We start from the raw sequence: 17,466 nt of genomic DNA, 5'->3' as shown, positions 1-17,466 counted from the left end.
TTAAATATCATACACAACCAAATTAGAGAAACTCTAACCACACTTGGGGCCTTCTGTTTACTCTAGAAATCCAAGAGCCTCCACTCCTTTCTCTAGTGGGGCAGTGTGTACAAACATCACCACTGAGGTTCCATAGACAAGTTTGTTTTCTTGGCTAAACCAAAGCTCCGGCCAGAGACAAAAATTAAATGAAATTCTTAATAATATTCCCTAGTGATTATACAACCAAAATAAATCACATTCCTAAAGCTCCATCACTGTTTCCCTATCTTCAGCACCTGTCTGATAAGCTGTTTCTTCTTTGCTGAATCTGGCATATTGTGAACGTGTTGGAACAACTCTCTTAAAGCCTCTTCCGTGCGCTGCTGGGTCTCCTCCTGATGAGAGCAGGAATCTACCCGGCTCCATTTCTGAGATCTTGCCAGTTGGAAGGACCTGGTATGACATGAAGCTGCCAGATCAAGATCATCCTAGAGAAAATTAAAAAGAAAAGTGAATATAACCTGTCAGCTTTTTTTGCAGATTCCCACAATCCTGGAGCAAAAAAAGAAGTGGGAAACATGGTATACTCTTACATGTAGGAACAAGAAAAATCTAAATACTATCATCACATAAAGAAAAACCTACAATTATAGATATACGAACAGCCCACTCCCATCACCTGCCCAGAAAACCTAAATTCATCTAAATTCATTTAGAATATTGCCACTAAAAATTAAATTTATATATGTATATAGTACAGTTTTCAAAATATCTTTTAATCTCATATAATTCTAACTGCTATCCTACAAGACAGGCAGGTAAGTATCATTATTCCCATTTGATAGAAGAAAAAACTGAAGTTAAGCTATAAGTTTAAAGTCATCTGGATACTAAAGTGACAGACCCATCTCAGAGACCAAGTGCACTGGTTCTTGGCTGGTGCTCTTTCCCACACATGACAATATGATGTGAGAACTACACAGCAGTGGTAGGGGAACAAAAACAACTCTATAGGAAAAACCACATTCTAGTTAAACTAGTTGAAATCAAATACTGTTTTCCTGGTCATACCAAATATTTGCTGAATAATAGGTAGAAACCAACAGGAGCAGAAAAAAACAGCATAAAATGACAGCTTAAGTTTCCAACCAAGACAGACCAATTAGAAATCATCAAAAAGTGATTGTGAACTTTTTTAAACTTCTCACTTTTAAAGCTCAATAATCACATGTAATCTTGTTAATAAGCATCACACATTTGCTTTCTAAGCTCATATGGTTTCAAGTCTTTTAGACATTTCATAGAGTGCTCCCAATGAACTTGAAAGAAGAATGTATTACATAAAACCATAATTTTATAACTAAAAATACTTAACACATTTGCTATGTACAGATTGTCTATATAATATGCTGTAAGGATGCATATGGGCTTTATGAAAAACTTTAAATACACAGTCCATGCCATCACTCACATGTGGAGGATACCGTCCACCAGTGGAGCACCTCTGAAAGAAATCAGGAAGACTGTGTGGGGGGGCACTTTTATTTCAACATATAGCTGGATTCCCAGTCTTTTTCTTTATCTCAAAATGACTAGACAATTTGAACTATAACACTAAAAACATTTTATTTTCCTATGTCTTTACTTTGATTCCATACTTTGTTTTAAAATTTCACTAATCTTAGCTCTCTCCTTGTTTGGTCAAGAGCAATTTCCTATTCTTATCCTTTTTGTGTGTGTTTTTTGTTTGTTTGTTTTTTGGGGGGTGGGGTAATTGGGTTTAGTGGTTTTTGTTTGTTTTAGTTTTTTTTTTTTTAATGGCGGTACTGGGGATTAAACCCAGGACCTCGTGCAAGCTAGGCATGTGCTCTACCACTGAGCTAGCTGTACCTGCCCCCCTTCCTATCCTTACCTTTGATGCTTGAGTTCTGGAACCCACATAGTGCAATCTGGCACATTCCCGAATGTAAGCAGGAGCCTGAGCAGGATATAAAAGAAAACCAAGAACAAATGGTTAGCAGTATCTAGAATTCTTTCAGGTCATAAGGACAGTGTATCTCAAAATGATCTGAATGGTAGATTACTCTGGAAAAACAAAAGATCCTCAAAATGCCCTGTTTCATAGTTTCTTTCTTCTTGCCACCAAAAAGATATCTCAACAAATCTGACAGGAAATCTGTTTGTGAGAAAACACTACTGTAGTTTTTACAATTATATATGGCACATATAAATATATATATAATTTTCTCAAATGAGCTAGAAACAAAAATATAGACATTTGTAGTAATGTTTATATTTGACCAAAACTACCCCAAAGTCCTTATAAAGTACAGGTGGTCTCTAAACCATATTTTAAAATCACTGTATAGAAAATATCACTTAGAATTACAAGGGGTAACAACAGACAAGGAGGAATTTAGCTTACTGACATATTGCCCAGAGTCCTGTGATAAGTACCCTGATACAGTCCTAATAGAAGTGTAAATAATGTAACTACTATGGAAGAAAATTTGGCAACATCTAAAAAAATTACATTTTCATTTACCCTTTAAACTAGAAATTTCAACTTCTGGAAATCTATTCTAAAGATATAACTCCAGAAATACAAACATACTTGGATAAGATTAATCAAAATATTAGACACAACCCAAATATCTATTAATAGAAGAATGGATAAATACATTTTTTATATATATCCATACAGCACAGTACTATACAGTCATTAAAAATGGGAGAAAGGAGAGAGGGAAAAAACACCTTATGAACTTATATGGGTGATTTCCAGGATCAGCTGTTGAGTGAGAAAAATTACGGAATAGTGTGTGAATGAAAAATATTGCCAGCCGTATCAGTAAACAAAGGATGCTGTGGCCATCAAGTCAACAGCTGCTACCGCCACCCAGTGAACAGAGGGAAACTAGGATGAGGACAAGCAGGCAGACCAGCCTCTGCAGCCACCCACCGTGGTGCACCCTGAGGAAATTCAGGATATGGAAGAACAGAATACTGGCCCTACATAGTTAGGTGCATATCAGAGGAATGATTTCAGTGAGCCCAGACCTTTGTACCTTCCCATGCATAGAAAAGCACTAAATTCTTTAACTCAAGATATCTCGTTTTCTTTAATTAACGGTAATCTTTTGATGTTCCAATTCCAGGTCTTTGTTGCAAAAACTCCTATATATCCTGGCTTCTCCCTTGCCTGGGCAGAACAGTCTCTTAGCGTGATCTGAGAGGCTGCCTCCTGGGCTTGAGTCCTCAGAAAGTCTGCCAAATAAAACATAACTCTCAACTTTTAGGTTGTGCATTTTATTTCAGTTGACAAGTGTATAGAGTACTTGTATAAGAAAGAAGAGGAAATAAGAATAGGCACACATATACACATTTATGTTTTTACAGAAATAAACACTAAGAGAATAAACCAGAAAATGATGAAAATGGTTAGGGAAAGGACTGCAATTTCTCTGAGTATGCCTTTTTGTGTAGTTTTGACTTTTGAACCATGCAAATATACCACAGATTCAAAACAGAAAATTAAATCCAAAAGGTGAAAAGGGCAAACCTCAAAACTGAACACACAAAAATGAATATACCTGTATATCAAACCAATAACATAATCACAGAGAAAGGAATTATCCCATCTAACTTTTGAAAACTGTATTCAGACTATATACATCCTTAATGAGATATATTCAAGGGAAAAGGAATTGTAAGGAAATCTTAAACTTCCATCAGCAGGTTTATAGAGGTTTATTGTTAGTAGTAACAGTTGTATTGTTTTGAAACTAATTTATGTCTATTATAGGATAAAGCAAATAACATATAAATGCTATTAAAATCTGAAATTTGCAATATAAAATTTATTTCTTTATATTTATACAAATATAAAGTACTAGAAGTCAAGAAAAAGCTCTGCAATGTTAAATCTGAATTGGAAATATTAATATGAACTAATGATTTCTTTTCAAAAATTTTTAATCTACTTCCTTGCCCTCAAACAGCCTAGAAGCAGTGACATCCCAGAAACATTGAATACATATACCTAGTGTCAGTCAAAGAAACAAGGACTCTGAAGAAAATAATTGATTCTAGGCCCAGGGCAGAGCAAGTTCAAAGTGAACTGGGAACATTAATGCCAGGATGGAAACACTCAAATACTAATGGAATCCTGTCAAAAAGACACAGCAGGAAGCAGCTTGCAAGGGTTACCACTGGTCAAACTGGAGACAATCTGAATATCAAAATTAACAACTGAAATTGACTAACACTTTGAATTACTAAAATCCATGAGTCTATCTACAGAGATACTCATAAAAAAAGAGAATAAGAGAGAGAAGCAAAGCTCTTCTCCAAAGAAGAAAGTCAGCTAATAAAGATTAGATAATAAAATTAGAAAATTGCTATCCTATAATACCCCATATAATTACAGATTCCAGCATGATTATCAATGGATGCTAAAACTATTAGGTAATTACTCTGCAGGTTACTAACCGCAATAGGAAAAATGTAACTTTACAATGGAGAGATGTGGCAGTTAGCAAAATTAGCATCACTGAGAGTAAGACAGTGTGACATTCTGTGCCTCCTAATGTGATGCAATATGATGTACATAAACATCACCCATGAATCTTTGCCAAAAATGCTTAATTTGAATCTAAGCAAGCCTCTAGACCTAACTTGCTGTTTTATAGGAACTACATACAAAAGGACAGAGGAACAAGTTAAACAATCTTGAGAAAACAATAAGACAAATTTAGAATGTGGAATATTCTATAACACAATAGGTCTGAATGCTTCAATAATTCAAAGACATGAAGAAAAAAGGCAGTGATTGTTTCAGATTAAAGTGACATAATCAAAAGCAATACACAAACACTGATTATGTTTTTAAAAAAAAAGCAGCTATGAATACATTCTTAGGACAACTAGGGAAATTTGAATATGAACTGAAATTAGCTAATAAGAAATTCTTATAAGTTTTCTTAGATATGATAATGGTTCTATGACTATAAGGAGAATATTCATATCCTTAGGGGATGCATGCTTAAGTATTTAAGAGCGAACTATAATGATGTCATTGGTTCAGCCAAAAAAAAAAAAAAGAAAGAAAGCATGAATATACAGAGATAAAGCAAATATGGCAAACGGTGACATCTGTTGAATCTGAGACATAAATGTTTCACTTCATAATGAAGTTTTTAAAAAAAAGAGTCTCGTGACAAAGACATTATGCTATCTACAGTTTAATTTTTACCTTGGTAAACTATAAAGCAGAGCTAAAGGAAATTTACTCCAGACAAGAATATGACAGAGCCTACACCACCTATTTTATAATTTCATTAAAAAAAAAATTCTGCCCTTGAAAGATACTATGAGCTGAAGAGATGGATACTCAGAAAGAGAACCAGAAGCAGATGGGTTTAAATGACAATCTGAGGGTCTGAGGTATTTTACAGTTCACAGGGAAACAACAAAAGGGCTTCCCACATAAAATGGGAATTAACATGTATATATGTCATAGTTCCCTAGGAAAAGAAGTGGTGACTCCTGTTGAGGAAAGATAAAACTAGACTGGGTCAGATGGACTGATAATAGTAGAGGAGATAACTATAAATAGTTAAGAATTTTAAGGAAAAAAATACAAAGAACACGGAATGAGGCAACATAGAATCTAAGGATTAGGAGCTGAAAAGTCCACTCAAGGAAGCCTGAGGACAAGAAGAAGACACAACAAAGCACAAGGAGAACAAGCATGGGGTAAAACAGGACTCAGAGTAAGTCCAGAACACACAGACCAATCAACCATCTTTCATGCAGGGGAAAAGCTCAGGGAAGAGCCTAATCAGCAAAAGTGGTGAAGCAGGTGCCCACAGTACAACAGCTCTGCTCCAGATCTAAAGAGAAGACTCCTAACACCAAAATAAATCTCAAAAGAAAACACTCTGTCTCCTTTAGAGATCAACAGAGGCTCAAACAGTGCTCACCCTAGCCTGGAAACAGGTAAATAGCAAACAAGAATCAAAATCTGAAGGATGAGGAGCAGAAATAGCAATCTATAGAAGAGAAAGGAAGAGCAAAAATAGAGAATGTTTGAAAGAATCTAATAATTAGAACTGTACCAAGCTGAATTACATCTAGGAGACTGCACTCATGTTTTCTCTCTAAGGTTCATACAACTTGTATTCTAAAAATCTCCCACAGTGATATGTTTGTTATCTGACATAGTAAAATGGACTTTGCTAGTGTGATTAAGTTAAACACTTTGCAATGGAGAGAGCATCCTAGGTTATCCAGGCCAGTCCAATATAGTTATATGGGTCCTTAAAAGCAGAGAACCCTTCCTAGCTGTGGTCAGAAGGAAATATGACTATGGAAGAATGGTCAGAGAAATACAACATGTCTAGCCTTGAAGATGGAGGAAGGGGACTATGGGCCAAAGAATGTATGCAAGCTCTAGAAATTGGAAAAGGTAAGTAAACAGTTTCTCTCATAGAACATCCAGAAAGGAAGGCATCCCTGCCAACACCTTAATTTTAACCCAGTGAGACTCCTGTCAGACTTCTGACCTACAAAACTGTAAGATAATAAATTTGTGTTGTTTTAAGTCACTTTAAAAAAATCCTTCATGGTGAAGTACAACTTCATCATTTATATGAATTATGTACACTGGACAATGGGCAAGAGAGAAGGCTCCACAGATAAACAGATCAGAAGATGGAAAAGCTAGAAACCATGAGATGCAATGAGATCTCTGAGACCCTCCTCTCTTTCAGCTTGTGGTGGTGAAAAGTTAACCCCGTATCATAGTCATAAGAGAACTCAAAAGAAGGAGAGTTCTACTAGTAACTGCACCTAGAAATTCCCCATTTTGACTCACAATTACTATCAGGTAACTGCCTCATTCTCCATACTCACAACTTCTCAACTTATTCCCATAAATCTATGCTTTGGAACTAGTTCTTCCCCTAAATGGGAAGTATACAAAGAACTGGTTTGAAAGATCTTCATTCATCATTAAAAGCCATTCTTTCTCCTGTTGTCTTATGTCTACTGATCTAATTCATTTACCTAGATCTTGACCTCTAACTAACCATAATCTTTGACTTGGGCACCTAAGCCCCTGATACAGCCCTGATCCATTGTTTTCGAGCCTACTAAGCTAAAGATTCTGATCTTTCACTTCTAAACTCTGGACTCTGGATCACTTACCAGCCTATAGTGGATAAATCCTAGGGTGACCTCCATGTTCACATTCTGCGTAATTCCCTCTTCCTGAACATGAATGGGACTTGTGGTTTCTGACCAACAGAATATTAGTGACTGAATATTAATCTTGTGTTGATTAGGTTACACTATATGGCTAAAGTGATGGGATGGCATAATCATGATTAATTTATGATATATATATAAATATATGATATACATTGGATTATAATATACACTAGAGAGACTCTCTTGCTGGCCTTGAAGAATCTAGCTGCTATAATATAAGAGACAACTGAGGGAAAAACTATTAAACAAAAAGAAACTGAAACTAGCCAGAGACCAGCCAAGAAAAAGAAATCAAAGACAGTCAGTAGTCATTAGGGAAATGCAAATCAAAACTCCAATGAGATATCACCTCAATCCACTAGCATAGTTATTATCAAAAAAAAAAAAAAAAAAACCAAAAACACTCAAACAAAGTAATAAGTGTTGGCAAGGATGCAAAGAAATGGAAACCCTTGTGTATGTAAAATGGTAAAATGGTAGAGCCACTATGGAAAACAGTATGCATTTCTGTTCAAATTACCCTATGTTCCAGTAATTCCACTACTGGGTATAGTCATACCTCAGTGTCTAAGGGGTACTGGTTCCAGGATTGCCCGATGGATACCAAAATCCACAGATACTCAAGTGATTATATAAAATGGCATAGTATTTGCACATAATCTACACACATTCTCTAATACACTTTATTCTCTTTTTTTTTTTTTTAATGAATGTACTGAGGATTGAACTCAGGACCTCATGCAAGCTAAGCAAGTGCTCTACCACTGCACTATACCCATCCTCCTTCTCTTCTTTCTTTTTTCATATACCTGAAATCATCTGTAGATTACTTATAATACCTAATACAATGTAAATGCTATGTAAATAGTTGAAAATACAATGTAAATGAATAGGTAAGTAGTTGCTGGTGTATGCCAAATTCAACTTTTGTTTTTTCTAGATATTTTCAATCTGCCATTGGTTGAATCTGTGGATACAAAACCCACAGATACAGAGAGCCAACTATATACCCAAAACCAGAGTCTAGAAGAGATAGTTGTACACCCATGTTCAAAGCAGCATTATTTACAAAAGCTAACCAGGGAGGCAACCCAAGCATCCTCAGCAGATGAATGGATAAACAAAATGAGATATACACAATGAATGAAATGTCAGCCTTAAAAAGGAAGGAAATTCTGACAAATGCTACAACATGGATGGAGCTTAAAAACATTATGTTAAACAAAATAAGCCAGTCACAAGAAGATCAATACTATATGACTCCACTTCTATAAAGTAATTAAAGTAGCCAAAATCATAGAGACAGAAAGTAGAATGGTGGTTGTGAGGCCAAGTGACGTCCTTCAAAGTCCAAGAACCCTCATTTCTAGGTCTCAGATCCCTCAATAGATGGAGTACATTCTTTACTGGGCATGTTTCCCCTAACAAACTAATAGCCCTCGGTAATGCCTAATCTCACAATAGCTGAGGCTAGTTTGTTTCAGCCCACCTTATCAGAGTCATAAACCCCACTGCCCTTCATGGACCCTAAACTTCTTACCTCATCTACCATCAGTCAGAGCCTTGTGCACAAACTGATCAGGCACCTTTGACCCTACCTTATAAAACACCCCAACAACTGGCCCTTGGTGCTCATAAAGGCGCCTCTTGTCTGTGTGGCCCACTGTTGTCTACAGCATAACCTAATAAACTCCTTTTCTGTTCTCATCCTCTGTCTTTGGTAAATTCTTTTACCAACCCATGTCACTGGCCCAAACACCAGCCATGTTGTGTCCCACAACAGTGGTTGCCAGGGCTAAGGGGGAGGGGTGAATGGGGAGATATTATTTAATGGTTATAGAGTTTCAGTTTTGCAAGATGAAAAGAGTTCTGGAGATGATGGTGGTGATGGTTTGCATAACAATATGAATGTAATTAATGCCACTGGCCTATATACATACGGTAAATGTTGTCATATGTATTTTACCACAATTAAAAAAACAAAAAACAAACAAACAAACAAAAAACCCTGAAGAAAGACAAAAAAAGGAACCAGAACTGAATGGTCTTAAAAATTCTCAACTTTTCCAGATGGCAAAAGATGCTAAAATTAAGAAATTCACCATCAGGAAAGTGTGTGCTAAAGAAAAGGCCAAAGATGGGACTGAAACCTTTTGCTAAAATTTTAGAAACATCAAGAGGTCAGAATATTCAGTCACACAAAGGGCCCTTTCAAGATAGTTATGTGTGTCTCCCAGATCTTTTCAACCCAACCAGAGGGCTTCTAGGAAGCTTAAAGGTATTATCCCTCAGCCTTCTCAGCAGGAGACCAAGGAAAAGAAGGGTTTATCTTCAAATTTATCTTCTAATTGAATGAATCTCAATAAAACCCACAGAAGACCCACAAAGTTATTGAGAAAATTATATTGGCAGAAACACAGCTAGTTTGTACTAAAAAGGACAATGAATACAAAATGAAAGAAGGCCGTCAAAATTCTACTGGCAGGAAGCAGGCAGGATAAAACGCCATCACTTCCAACATCTACTGCCTTTCATGAAAAAGGAAGGATGACTCAAGAGGGTGGAGCCAATTACCCAGGGGGTGGAGCCCCACTCAGCTTCCAGGTACCTCCTCATTCTTCCCCACCGTGGTTGTTCCCTCTGAGTTTTACCACTGTCCAATCTGATTTCCATTCCTAGTCAGGGCCTTTCTTATCTAGTCATCTTTATAATCCTTTCAGGATCCCACCTTGCTCCACCCTCCTTGTCCTGTTACTACCCAAATCCCCTTCATTACCTACCTTAAAAAGTTTCTGGGAGTGTTTAATCATAAAAGCCATCCCATTGTTTAACTTTGTGATATTCTCTTGAAGGTCATTTGCAGTGACCTATTCAGAGAAAAAGAAACCAAAAAACGGAGGTTAAGAGCTGGAAAGTAGAAGGAAGATGTTCCCATTTACTTACCAATAAGCTTATTCTTTCAAACATATGATACTTTTTATCCCTAAGAAAGGTGAGTCTGACACAATGTTTAATTCTGGAAAGGCTTTTTCGTTCAGCAGGTTTCCAGTGGAAATGATATAATACAGGAAGAACCATCTGTCCCAGAAGTGCCCAGGAAATCCTTGAGAACCAATCTTCACTTCCTAATTCTGCCTGAGAATTAGACATGCTTGCAGAATTGCTTAAGAATATGTAGCCTGGGAAAAGGGGCAGGAAGAACAGTCTGTACCAACCACCAAGGACATTACTCTCCAAAGAAATTGGAGTTTCTCCAAAGACAAAAGAGGACTGTCACTACTAATTAATACCAAAGGTGACTCTTTTGTTTCTCCTGCCTCTTTTTTAAGCAATTCAGCATCTCTACCATCCCAAAGCATTCATCCTCAACGTGCACCTTTGTTGCTTAATGTTTGCTTGTACCAAGATTTCTCTTTATAGTTATAGATCACTCACTCCTTTTTTAAAATCTGTTAGCTGGTTCTAAAATTTTTTTTATGATGAGGCTTTATCTCCTTAACATGGACAAATGTTGTTGTGTCCCTTTCTTCTCACACCTCTCCCCATCAAACTTTTTCTGGGCAGAACTCTCCCTGGCCCAAAGCTTTATATTATTTTTCATTTGTTACTTATTAGGCAAAATGTTCCACACAACCTCTTTCCTTTACCTTCCTTTTCTCACTTCCTATAACCCCCAAATCTTTTTTAAGTCACTACACCCTATTTCAAGGAAGTGGGGAAGGTACTTTTATGCCCAGTTTACAGAGGAAGAGCCTAAGCATAGAAGGGGTAAAGGACACAGGAAACAGCTGGTTTGCAAATTCCAACCCAAGTTTCCTGACTCCCAATCCAACATACAGTAAAACCTATATTATGAATGGACAGGAATATGAAGCTATGTGCTTCCAGGTCAAGAATTAGTTCAAAAGACTTTAGATAATTTACTTCTTATGTAAGTCACTGAGAAGGCCACGGTCTCAGTAGTAAGAAGCACATTCAGCTTTATCTAAGGAGAGCATCTACAGTATATAGGAAAGTTAGGACAAAGCAGGACTGCTCTGTGTGTCATCTTATCTAAAAGCTCAGTGACATCCTATAAAATTGGAAAGCTCTACTCTAAATTTATATCATTCAATCTTCAGAAATCAAATTGGTTTTCCAAGAAGGCTTTAATGTTAAGAAGGAATTCACACTGACCAGCCAAAATGAACTCTAGTTCATTTAGTAGCTATAATTTTCCACTAATAAATTGCCATTCAGGTTTATCAGAGATTGATTTATAAGTGAGGTTAACAGGAACTGGCTCCCTCAGGTTTAATAACTCTTAAATGAACTAATAAAGTAAGTTCCTAACCTCATATAGCTGAAGACTAGACCTTGGACCCTTGATAACCTCACCAAGGTACAGCCATAGGATGAGGCCCAGCCCAAGAAAACCAAGCAGTCTTTCCTTTTCCCCTCAACACTCACATTTTTTGGCCACAAGACATGGGGTGCAAACATAAGGGCAAGGTTATAGGCAGACATCTTATTCTTGTCTTGTTTCTTTGCTGTCTGGTACAGGAGATCAAGCAATAACTTCAGCAAGTTACGATTAGGTGGAGGGAGAATGAGGAAGAGCAACTGAAGAGCCTCAATTTGCCGCTGCTTATCTGGTACATTGGTCTTGTTTCCTTTATCATCAAACTGCATCAAATCTTGAGGACGAAAGAGATGATTGAAAAGGAAGGAGAAAATACAAGCAAGAAAAATAAATGTTTCTACTATTCATTATTCTCCAATCAAAGAAAGAAAAAAAAAAGAATCAGGCATAAACAGATTATAGCAAAATACAACAACAAAATAATATCCATACAATTCAACAATAAAAAGACAAAAACCCAATCAAAAATGGGCAAAGATTTAAATAAGCATTCCTCCAAAGAAGATACACAAATGGCCAGTAAGCATGTATATACTCAGTATCACTAGCTATCAGGGAAATGTAAATCAAAACCACAATGAGATACTACTTCATAACCAATAGTATGGCTGTCAAAAAGACTGACAATAACAAGTGTTGGCAAGAATGTTGAGAAAATTAAACCCTCCTACATTGCTGGTGAGAATGTAAAACAGTGTAACCACTCTATAAAACATTTTGGTAATTCCTCGAAGAGTTAAACACAGAGTTAACCATATGACTTAAAAATTCCATTCCTAGATATATACCCAAGAGAAATGAAAAAATATCCGTATATACTTTTAATAATGCTACCTCCTTCATTAAGATATTTTACTGCTAAAAAAAATATGAGAGTGAATTATGCCCTTACGACGGGATGATCCAGCCAGTTGCTCATGGAGTCAGAATCATTGTTCCTTCACTAACAGGCTACATAGGTTATCAATAAAAACAGTCCCCTGGATAATCAGAATTTCAAAAGACACTGAAAACCATTTGGGTATAATTTATATAGACCTGAAAATGATTACAGTGTGTTGTTGAAGCAGTTTAACTTCAATAATAATCTCAAGTTTAGGAAAGACAGGTAATATTTCTAGAAACTATTCTCTGTTATTATGAAACTGAAAACCAAAATCCCTTCCAGTTGTCAGCAAGGTGTATCATACTACACCTGTGCCACACCTCAATATGATCTCAAAGAACAGTGAATCATGGGGTGGTGGAGGGGGGGTTTCAGATATCGCACTAAATTAATTCAATGGGAAAACAAACAGAACAAGCATTCTTCATGTTAACCCTTCTAAAAAGAACATATCAATATTTTTCATATCTTTTTCAAAGATCCAACGACTTTATTTCTCCACAAAGTAACTGTAAAGTTGTATAACATTCTACTATTTCTTCATTTGTATCATCTAAATTGTTCCTGAAAGTGCTAAAAAAAAAATCTAATCTTGTCAGAATTTATAAATTCAAAACTAGGGTTTTTTTTAAGTAGTAAAACTTATTTGAAAGAAAAAAATCTTCTATTTATTTTCCTTAAAATTAGAAGCAAGAGGAAAAGGCTCCAGGGTAGAAAACTAAGTAAATACGTACGGATGCTGATGCTGTGTGCACTCAGAGCCTACAGCAGCATAACAGCTATGCAGTTTCAGAATGAATTCCCTACCGCACAGGCATAAAGGAGAATGAGAAAACTATTTATGAGCTGAAAATGGAACATTCTCCAAGATACATTAAATGAAAAAAATCAAACAACAGAACCATGTGTATAATACCCTACCTATACATAAAAAGAGGAAAGGAATACATGTAAGTGTTTTGTAAGTGCCTAAAATATCTCTGGAAGAATACATTAGAAATCAATAGCACTGCTTCCCTCTGGGAAGAAAGACTGAGTGCTGAGGAACAGAGGTGGTAGAGAGGCTTTTCACTGTATACTCTCTGAACCTTTTGAATTTTAATCCATGTGAATTTTTTGCCTATTTAGAAAACAAATAAAATTATTTTTCTTTTCTTTCTTTTTTTTTTTTTTTTTTAATGGAGGTACTGGGGTTTGAACCCAGGACCTCCTGCATGCTAAGCATGTGTTCTACCACTTCCCTCCCTAAAGTTTTTTTTTTTTTTTAGGACTTGATTAAGGGTTAGAGCTAGGTTAAGGGTTAGGGCTAGGTTCAGTGTTAGGTCTAGGATCATGTTTAGGGCTTGATTAAGGGTTAGGACTAGGTTCAGGGTTAGGGCCAGATTCAGGGTTAGGGCTAGGATCAGGGTCAGGGTTAGTTTCAGGGTTAGGGCTAGATTCAGGGTTAGGTCTAGGTGCAAGGTTAGGGCTAGGTGCAGGTTTAGGGTTAGGTTGAGGATTAGGTCTAGTTGCAGGGTTAGGGCTCAGTGCAAGTTTAGAGCTAATTTCAGGAATAGGGCTAGGTTCATGGTTAGGGTTAGGAGCGGGTTCAGGGCTAGGCGAATGTCTATGTCTAGGTGCAGGCTAAGGGTTACTTTCAGGGTAAAGGTTCCTAAAGTTATTTTTAAAAGCAATTTTCCAAGAATAGAGATGATCTCAATTGAGGCATAATAGTACTTACCAAAAGCCCCAAACCAAGTCAAACATATCAAACCTGTGACCTTTGATTCAGGTATGTCAATCAATCCAGTGGAAAGCATACAATTATTAAACAACTAAAATGTTCAAAGCACAATGCTAGGATCCATCAGGAATACAAAAATAAATAAAACCTAGACTTTATATTCAAAGAAATTTATTCAACAAAAAAAAAAAAAACTGACTAAATCAAACTTAACTATCAATACTTATGAGTACTCAGAGAGCCCAGAAATAACATTAAGTCTTAACCAATATTAGCAGAAGCATTGCTGTGGGTTACAAACAACAGAATATTCCAGATGATTTTACTAAATTGAAAGAAATGTATTTACATCTCCTTCTCACCTCCTATACTTACCAGCAATTTTGAGGTGTACATGGAAATGTTTATGTGTTAGCAGGGGCTCAGGTAACTCTCCTAGAAACATCTTCAGCAATGTGGCAACATCATTTGAGTGAAACTCCCCTGATTCCAAGTCGATATCCATTCCATTATTGAGAGCATCCCTTAAAATCTGCTGTCGGACACTATTCCCTGGTACTCTGAACAAACCCTCTACTCGCAAGTCTGGGAGAAATTCAGCATGGGAGAAAAAAAGGACATGAAAAAGGAAACAAAAAGAGCAATTATGATTAAAACAAGTCATCTAAAAGACTATATTGTACTTGAAAGACCCTTTACAAAGACCTTGAAGCAGGTTTTTGCCTTTTTTCCCAGAGTAGTTTAGAACCTACTGGCCCCTGAGGAGACATATCTGAACATCCCTGAGCACCTGGAGATCTCCCAGACTGAGAGATGGTCCACCCAGGAGTCATTCAACCTCCTGAGGCACATTTGGAGACTGAATTTAACCTTAATGGTGAGAATGGGCTTGAGAAATAAGTTGGAAGAAAAGCCAAATCTCCCTGAAGGCTCCTTCCCTTGGGTCATCCCAGACTTTGTTTGGAGGGGCTGAGTTCATCTGTGGAGCTCTGTTGCTCCTGTAAACAATTTTGCAGCCTAAAATGAGTTTCGAGTCTCTGAGCTGATGATGGCTAATTGTCACCTACTAACTCAAGAATGTTAGCTCTCAATAGAAAACTGACAATTTTTCATTAACAAAGAATGACAAAATTTCAAGTACTCTTACTTTTGTGTAGATATTCAATCAGCTGGTATATCTGGGCAATGCCTTCCTCTGTCAGTGGGGATCCAAATACTACTCCTTTTTCTGGAAAAAAAAAAAACATACAATAGGACAAGGCTATATTTTCCACAAATAGTATAAAATCAGCATACCCCTCAAGCATCCTATGTTACAGTTCAGCAAATATTTTCATGGGGTCAGTAAACAAAAACCTTAGAGTTGGAAGTATACCAGGAAATGCAGTTGGAACAACTCTCAATCAACTCTTTGCAAGTTTAATTTTTGATGGTAGGTAAGTTCCTTGAAGGCAAAGACCACCTTCTTATTTAAGTAATAATACCTAGCATGTTGATGTTTAATTTAAAAACAAATAAAAAATAAACCTTAGACCCATGATTGTCAGAGCATGGCAGATTATCCACTACAGTTGGTATAAGGTCCAATCTGTGATAGTGTTTAACCTTTTTTGCTACCTTCAGGATTTCCTTATATTTAATAAAACAAAATAGTACCTCTCTAATATCTTATCAAAAGCAGTGCTAATAATCATAACATTATATATTAATATATTAATAATAACATTTCTGGTAAGGTTTTTTTGGATAATTCAGTTATTTGCCTTATCAAGGCATTCCTGGAATGAAAACATTTGAGAACTACTGAAATTAAAAATGTTCAGACTTTCTTTACTATACTTACCAGCTGTGTAACTTTGTTTTTTTCATATTATTTTAGTATAGTATTAATAGGGCATGAAAATCAAGGTGCCCCGGATAACTACCTAAACTAATGTCATCTCTTGGGGACTGATACATATGCTTTAGTTTATCTAGATTGTTTTTATAATTTTTATTAATATTACCTAAGGTTTTACTACTCATGTAAATTAAAAAATGCTTTATAGTAATAGGAATTCCTCCACAAACGTGCAGATATTAAGAGCGAAGTCCAGGGAGCAGCCGAAGCTTTCCCCTGCTTCACAGACATGTCTTCCCTACCTTTTCGCTTGAGAGACATTAGCGACCGGAAGAATCCTGATGCGGGGCCAGCCCCACCAGGCAACTTAAGGTCCACTTCTCCCATCAGCTGAGCCAGTTCAGTTCCAGGTAGATCAATGAGCCTTGTGATATTGCTGACCACCAACTCAGTGAACACTTCAGGTTTCTCATGTCGGAGTTTCTCCACAAAAAAGTCAGGATTGAAGATAATGGGCTGACTTCGAAGAGAAGAGTCATTGCAGATAACAAAATTGCAGATGGCATCACTAAAAAACATGAAACAGAAGAATCCTTGGGAGGATCATTTTTGTATGTTTTTCATGCCCTCTCAGCCATACAATTATCCATTCTTTCTGTGAGCTAATCTATATATCAGTCTTTTGAAAACCTCATCTTCAATCTGCTGACGGCACAAAAGAAGACAGTTTGGGCTTGTTGCCGTTTAGGTTATACCCACCTAGATACTTAGAAATTTAGTTTAAAGAAAACACACCAGATAGCCTCTATGATATGATCTGAATTTGCCTCTTAATTTTAGGCATATACTATAGGAAGATAAGATCCTTACAGCCTCCCAAGTCTAATAGTCACATAGACCACGTTTCCTTATTAAAACAGTCAAACCCTGAACTATTGCCCTGATCTTGTAAAACATCAGACTCACAGCTCTTCCCCCTAACACAGCAATGGGTAACCATTAAATTAAGGCCTTCTTAGGAATACAGCCAGCACTACACAGTATTTCCCATCCAGTGATCAACTGCTGATAGTACCACATTCAGGCTAGTCTCAAATGCCACAGTAACCACGTGAAAATAAGAATGACTACTGAAGAGCTAAAACTCTATCTAAATAGTATAGTAGACATTTTGAAGACATTTACTCTATCCTTAGCATTCTTTAGCTCTTGGGTCCCTACACAGGCAGGGGTTTCCTTATAATCAGTTCCCTTCAGCTGAGCCAGGTGCCCTAGAATTCCATTCCTCATAAACAAAAAGTCTTCACTAGAAGGGAAAGCACTTATGGGTATATAAAACAGATATTCATTCAGCCTTGCCC

The 17,466-nt window shown here is 36.7% G+C and overlaps 1 protein-coding gene across 3 annotated transcripts in view; it reads right to left on the bottom strand.

Annotated features, from left to right (window-relative positions):
• ARHGAP19 (Rho GTPase activating protein 19) overlaps positions 1 to 17,466 on the bottom strand; it is a 46,897-nt gene that overhangs the window by 14,393 nt on the left and 15,038 nt on the right. For all 3 annotated transcript variants that reach the window (XM_032491191.1, XM_032491189.1, XM_032491190.1), the window contains exons 2-8: positions 16,408 to 16,673; positions 15,413 to 15,493; positions 14,641 to 14,850; positions 11,704 to 11,930; positions 10,035 to 10,121; positions 1,895 to 1,960; positions 279 to 470 (exon numbers count right to left, since the gene is read on the bottom strand). In XM_032491191.1, coding sequence (XP_032347082.1) covers positions 279 to 470; positions 1,895 to 1,960; positions 10,035 to 10,121; positions 11,704 to 11,930; positions 14,641 to 14,850; positions 15,413 to 15,493; positions 16,408 to 16,673 — 1,129 coding nt within the window. The remainder of the gene's footprint in view (positions 1 to 278; positions 471 to 1,894; positions 1,961 to 10,034; positions 10,122 to 11,703; positions 11,931 to 14,640; positions 14,851 to 15,412; positions 15,494 to 16,407; positions 16,674 to 17,466) is intronic.

The sequence above is a fragment of the Camelus ferus genome, chromosome 11, assembly GCF_009834535.1.
Source record: "Camelus ferus isolate YT-003-E chromosome 11, BCGSAC_Cfer_1.0, whole genome shotgun sequence".
In the NCBI taxonomy this organism is placed as follows: Eukaryota; Metazoa; Chordata; class Mammalia; order Artiodactyla; family Camelidae; genus Camelus; species Camelus ferus.
The sequence above is the reverse complement of the archived record's forward strand: the minus strand, read 5'-3'. Positions and strand labels throughout refer to the sequence as shown.